General features: G+C 38.6%; 1 protein-coding gene across 1 annotated transcript; it reads right to left on the minus strand.

Annotated features, from left to right (window-relative positions):
* Positions 1-642: 642 nt before the first annotated feature.
* Positions 643-1,804, minus strand: LOC143599632 (protein LIGHT-DEPENDENT SHORT HYPOCOTYLS 4-like). Its single transcript, XM_077077542.1, has one exon. The coding sequence runs from the start codon at positions 1,292-1,294 to the stop codon at positions 728-730; it is 567 nt and encodes a 188-aa protein (XP_076933657.1). The 5' UTR covers positions 1,295-1,804; the 3' UTR covers positions 643-727.
* Positions 1,805-6,893: the final 5,089 nt, after the last annotated feature.

Below are 6,893 nucleotides of genomic sequence, written 5' to 3' on the forward strand. Positions count from 1 at the left end.
TTACATATATTACGTATGTTTAAAAAAATTCAAAAAAAAATGTTACGTTGAGTTTTTTCGAGTTTTTAAAACTCAAAGTGATTCTCAAAATAAATCTTCCCTATATATATTGTATAATTTTACCAATTCTTCTCGAACAGAAAATATATACACATAAGAGTTAATTTAAGCTCAGCCACCTCCAAACAAAACACTATTGATCGCTATTAATGATTTTCTCAAATGTCAGAATAAACTTTTGAAGAATAGCAAAAAGATATTATATTACTTTGAAACTTATTACGATACTTCGTCATACCAATTAACCAGTTTGCAAATCCAACTTTTAATTGTTTCACAAATCACAACCCTGGAATAACAAAATTTTTGTCTTTTTCCGGTGCATATAGAAAGAAACAACACAAACGTTAAGGAAATTCTTAAAAATCACAAATAACTTGCAGTTTCATTAATGAATATTACAACTGCTTGCATCATGATTACAAACCTAAGATCATCGAAAAGTAACAAAATCCCACATATATTATCTAGAACCAGTAGACAATACTAGCAATACAGCACTGAAAACAGTGTTTTCCCTTTTTTTCAGTCTTCAATTATTTGAATCATCATAAAACCAACACCACCAACATAATAATAATAATGATACTAATAATGACAATTTTGGAAATCACTTTCAAGAAACAGGAGAGTTAATTAATTAGAAGATATATTTCCTTTTTCTTGATCAAGAAAGCGGTGGCGGTGGTGGAGGTGACGTTGACGGCAGCTGCGGCGGCCTCTTTCGCTTCTTTTTCTCGTAGCTAATCCCTCTTGCTTTAGCTTGAGAATCCCTAACTTCACGTAAATAAAGCCTAACAGCTCGAGCTCCAAATGGGTTAGTCTCCGGCTGCCCTCCGTTTTCCTCATAAGCTGCCCGGAGACGGCCGATGAGGGCATCAAGGCTGCCCCAGGCCTGCCGGAGCGGGCAGGGGCAGAGTGCTGGCGGGTTCGGGTGACCGAAGAATGGACAAATTTGTGTGTGGACTTTTGTCTTGCCAAACTGGTCAAGGTACCTCAGGAACTCAAGAACATGTGCACCGCTGCACCGGGAAAGGTTTAACGGCGGCCGGTGGTTACGGAGGTACTGCCCGAAGGTGTTCCAGTCACGGCGTTTCTGGTTCTCGTAGCGGCTGAGAGTGGTGGCGGTTGGAGAGTTGGTGGAAGAAGATGAAGAGGATGTGGTGATGATGGAGTCAACTTCTTGTACTTGGGGAATAACATGATCCATGGTGAAAGAGTGGTATTTTTCCATTTTGATGTGTAACAAGTACAAGAAAGATAGATCTACTTGAAGCCAATCTAGGGTTTTCAGTGAAACTATGTTGAAAAAAGTTCAAAAACAACAAACCCTAGTTGTGGATGTTTTTTTTCTTAGGGTTTGTTCAAGATTCTTCAAGTGGTTAAAGATGAAGATGAAGGAGATGGCATGTGGGTGTGGATCAAGATTTCAAGATTTGTGATGGATGGAACTTTAAGCATTAAAAAAGGTAGAACATAGTGAGGATTATCAACTGAAGTCACTTGGTTTGCTTTTGCAAGTTTTGTTGTTGAAACAGATCGGTAGAAACTAGAAATGGGGAGTTAACTTTCATCCTTTTTATCTAGAAAAGGGTATACAGGTGCAAGTACTTGAGAGAGAAGTAGGGAGAGATTGGATAGGTGAGGGTGCAATTGTCCAACAAAAAGCTTTGAAATTAGGGCTTTTGTGGAAATGGAAAAGGTTGATAGTACACCCAGGAGATGATGGATGGTGGGTGGAAAAAGAAGTAGACTTGTAGGTCTAAACCATTAATTCAAATATGGTTTATTTCCATTATTTTTTTTTACTAAAAATATCATATGTTTTAATCTATCTATAACATAATATTTTAATCTTATATACTATTTTTCTTTTACAAAATATGCTACTACAACCATGGATTTAGAAGGAATACTTGATAGTTTTATGTCATGTTATAGATATATTCTAGCTTATACTTTTCGAGATTTGAGATTTGATGTAAGGGGTACTCTAGCAAATGACAAAATTGTATAATTAAATAAGCATGAATTGGAGGGTACAGTTTCATAAAATTTGAAAGCAGATGCATTTTGTAGGTTCCGTGAGGGATCTAATAACTAAGTTCTTGAAACAATCTGGTCCACTAGCTACGGAAATTACTAGTGATTAACCTAGATCTCGGATCTTAGAGTGTTTGGTTTATTTTCTAGAAAGTAAGAAGATGAAGAAGAAAAAGATGAGCAAAGAGCTTTGTGTCTGGATAAGGAAGAAGTGTTTGGGAAAGCTTGTCGTGCATGAGAAGTCTCCACTATTTATAGTGGGAGACTCCATGCTTCACGATATATTATTTATGGCCCAAAGAGCTCACCAAAATAAGGCCTCGGGCCCAAACATACAAGTAAACAAAAACCGACATTTTACCGTTCTACAATAATTATGACTAAGTAAATACAAAAGACTAAATAAACAAAACCGGGCTCTATAAATTTGTACCGTATAACTACTCAACTACTCATGTTAAAAAAAAAATTACTCACATACACATCCTATATATTATTTGACTACAATAGGTAATATAGTTCGAAGATCAAACTAGGTTATACTATAAGAACTCCTATAAAAGCAAATACATCATACGTTTTCTTACTTTTTTTTTGGTAGAAGTGAGTCTATTTTTATTTCATAACCCTCATAAATTGTCCCGAAAACTTGGCTACACAAACAAATCTCTAAATAATATACTCTAAATGATTCTTAACTAGATAAAATTAACATTGTCCATCTTTGTATAGTTAACTCGCTATTTGTACCACACGGGATGATATTTGTCTTTGTACAACAATAGTTTTAAGAAAAAATCAACTTGTATTTATTTATTTGCTTAGAAATTGCTTAAAAATATTTGTATTTCCTTAAATAACAACTTTGCATTTTTTTTAATCAAAGATTCATTAAAGTGACTTGTTTTTCTTTTAACTTAAAAATAATTTGATTGAAATCTAGCACTTCTCAACATAATCAATATCTTTTAAAAGTTGCAAATGACAATTTTTCTTATAACTAATAATAAAGGATTTCATTCCCTACCTGATTTAGGTTCGTTTTTAGTTTTTACTCATGACACCTCCAATGCTCTTTTAGGAAAGATGTCTAAACGAGAAAGGTTGACGAATAAGTGAGACCATCATTAAGCCCAAAAATTGTTAAATCATAGTATGATCATATGGTGAGATTCATAGTTGTCTCTCTCCTACATATAGACATATTTTTGATTTTTAGTTACTAATGATGACAGTCAAAGTCGTAATTGCTTATAATAAACAATCTCACTAACCCCCAGCTGATTGGGCGTCTTTTTACTCTCCAAATTACTTGCAATTCTTATATTTGAAAATAAGCTATGTATCAAACGTTAAAAGTGTATACATGTAAGGCCAATATTTGTAATTTGCAATAGTAATATGGCAAAACTCGATTAATATATATTATGGTCAAGTTAATAATTACAGTAGGCGAGAAATACGGACACGAGACGAGAGCTTCGGTGCACGCGTTTAACTTCAACGGGATAAAGCTTCTAGAATGTTTTTTTGTTTAGCGATAAATATGGACCTTATTGTATTTGTTTGTGTGTGTTTTATAGTGTGTAAACAACCACCCATGGGGATCGAGCTCACCTTGGGTGGGATCGATTTGTTTTAATAATATGAATCTTTTGTACCGGTTACGAGATTGTTTACCCTTTATCATATCTTTACAGTATATGTTCGATCGTTTGTTTATACCGCACCCGTCTCACACGATTATCAAGAACAAAACCGTTCGTTGTCGGATCCGGTTTCGGGACCTACAGTACAAGGAAAGGTAAAGCGAAACCATAATGAGTTAAATGTTAAAGCTTATGTTGCATCAGATTTTTCCGACGGTTAATCAATGGCAACGTGGAGTGGGCAATTTCTTGGTAATATTAATAGTAGTAGTAATTATTATATTACATACATGCGTATACATACATAATACACATATACAGGCCGGCTCTCAAGGAGGACAGGGTGGTCAACGGTTCCCGCCTAACACCCATAATGAAAAACAATGTGTATATTTAATTTTTAAACTCAATTACACAACCAAGTGGTAAAGGGGAATGATGATTCCAACCAAAAGTTTGTGGGTTATAGTCTTACTTGTGACATGGTTAAGTCTATTTTATACACAAGATTTTTACAAAAACTAAATTATAACAAAGTAAACCCATTTAAAAATTAAATCTTTTAAACCCAACAAAGAAAAACCCCTTTTACTTGAGGCCCAATTCTTTTTTTTTTTTTTTTCTGCTTCCGGCCAAAAATTTTTAACAATTCTCGGAGACGACCCGACACATACAATAAAGATACATACAATATACATATGTATTCATATACATTAACATTTAAATTATTTATTTTTCTAGTATGATTGTTGTTGTCATAGCAAATAAAGATACATACGATGGTGCAAATACACAAACACATAATATAACAATATAAAGATATACATACAAATTTATACACATTTCAAACAGCAGAACTTCGATCGCTAGATTTGCATGGACACCCAGCAATGGTTTCTGGTCATCACCCAATGTGCCAACCAAATCCACGTGATGCGTTATTACAAAATATATGGAACCTGATTATATAATCTAGTGCATAACTATATAACATGGTACGTAATCATATATGGACATTTATCTCACTCGTTGAAGAAACACTAAGTGACCCTGGGCAGATTACGGATAATCTGGGGGTTAAGTAATGTTTCCCACGAGGATGAGGTCCAGCAAAGAAGGTTGTTCTTCAGGTGACCTGCAAAACAGACACCGTAAGCTCGTCACTGAGAAGGGGAGGTTCCTCCTTGTGACCACCCTCCGGCGTGAGAATCAGACTAGATTGCTCTGAATATAAGTGTATATTAAGAGATTGCTAGAGAAGATAAGATAATGAGATATCAGATGATCTTACCATTCCAAGGTGTTGGAGTATTTATAGCCGAAGGTAGGTTTCCTAGAAGGTACAGCCGGCTGAATAGTATTCCTGTTCTACCAACAGTGGGCTACGCACAAGCCATGCTGGTTGGTGGATAGGCTGCGGCCGATAGTGACAAGGTCGGCTGTATACTGTTCCTTTACTGCCGGCAATGCACTGTTCCACCAACTGTAGGCTGCGCACGTCCCATAGTAAGGGTTGGTGAGTAGGCAGCGGCTAATAGTGACAAACAGTACTAGAGGGTGCTCCTCCTCGTACTGTTGTCGGTGAGCTGTCACCCTGTGATTGGTTCATGGGCTGTTTTGGTCAGATCGTCTGTTTTGCCCATACCTTGGCAGGTATAGTACAAAAGATCTTCCAGAAGCATACGAACTGGCTCATTTGGGCGGGAGTATTCCCGCCTTGCTCATTCCTTCAGGTGACTACTGAAGTAGCAAGTTAGTGCCTTGTGCGTGTAGCCTTGCTATCAGTGCGGGTAGCCTTCCCTGATGGCTTGTATCCGCAACTGCGGGAACAAGCGGGGTACTTCACCATTGGGAGGCTTTCCCTGCGGGTACAGTTGGCGTACTGCGCGTAAGGTCTTCTCTGAGCATGGTGGGTCCTGCGGAAGCAGTTGGTCGTTGCGCAGACGTCCCTCTTCAAGGTGAGTCTTGCGGGTCCAACTGGGCTCTGCTGGGACCTACCTCTTCAAGTCCCCCCAGTCCAATGTTCTTCTCATGAATTATTAATAAGTGAGGTGAACTTTTGGACTAGCAAAGGGTTTTGAAAAGGGTTTTTAGTTTTAAGGTTTTCCGTGGGGATTCTTCCCGCGGTTTTCCTAATGTCACGCAGAAATTCCCGACTTTTCTGCTTGATCTTTGGGTATGAAGCGGGTAGGTCTGTAACCTCCTCGCAAGTCAGGAGCGTTGAGTCCCACTTGTGTGGATTCTCCATGGGGTTTTGGTAGTTTTGCACATAGTGATCAATTATGTTAAAACCACCAATTCCATCTTGGAGTTTCCAACAATATAGTTCTCGACGTTCCCGCTATGCGGGGATGTTATTCCCGTTTCCGCAAGCATGGCCCAGAAGATCCTTCTTGGTTTGAATTCCCCGCGAAGCGCTAAGTATGTGAAGGGTTTTGCCTTGACACTGTACCCGCACTCGTCTTACGGTTACTTTACTTCCAAGGTATTCCTGGCGTCAATTCCCTGCGGATGCTAAGTATGTGAAGGGTTTTGCCTTGACACTGTACCCGCACTCGTCTTACAGTTACTTGGTTGCCAAGGTAAGGGGTATTTTCCCGCTTTTGAATCTTTTTGAAATTTTGAAATTCGAAGAGTTCGTGAAAGGATAAGAACAGTCCAAACTATTGAAACGTCGTCCGACGGTTTCTTCTGACAGTGTCAGGACGTGCAGGAAGTTATGGCGACGTGACAGTATATGGTCATTCCAGGCGCTTTTTCAGGCGCGTGGGCGCGAATTTTCGGGCGCGTGGCCGCGAAATTAATGGCACGCGTCCTTTCAACAGCTGTTGCCAGCTTGCTTATTGCCACGTGTCATAGTTTCATTGCACCTGCGATTTCTCTCTCTTCCGCATTAAATTCATCGCATTAATTGCGATTAGTATATAAAGGGGGAGAGGGTCCTTTGTAATCCACACTTTCACTTCTCTCTTCATCTTCAAAACGATTTCCGGCGAATACTCACCTTTTCAGTCGAGCATTCTCTTGAAATCGTTCTCTTTTTCATACCTGCAAGATGTCTTCTGCTCACGATCTTGAGGCTACAGCCCAGGAGGCTGGGGTGTACGCCGAGAACCCGTCATCCACGTCCGACAGGGATGA

This window comes from Bidens hawaiensis, unplaced genomic scaffold (genome assembly GCF_021521415.1).
Source record: "Bidens hawaiensis isolate Kalapana, Puna unplaced genomic scaffold, B.hawaiensis_p1.1 tig00052445_1, whole genome shotgun sequence".
NCBI lineage: Eukaryota > Viridiplantae > Streptophyta > Magnoliopsida > Asterales > Asteraceae > Bidens > Bidens hawaiensis.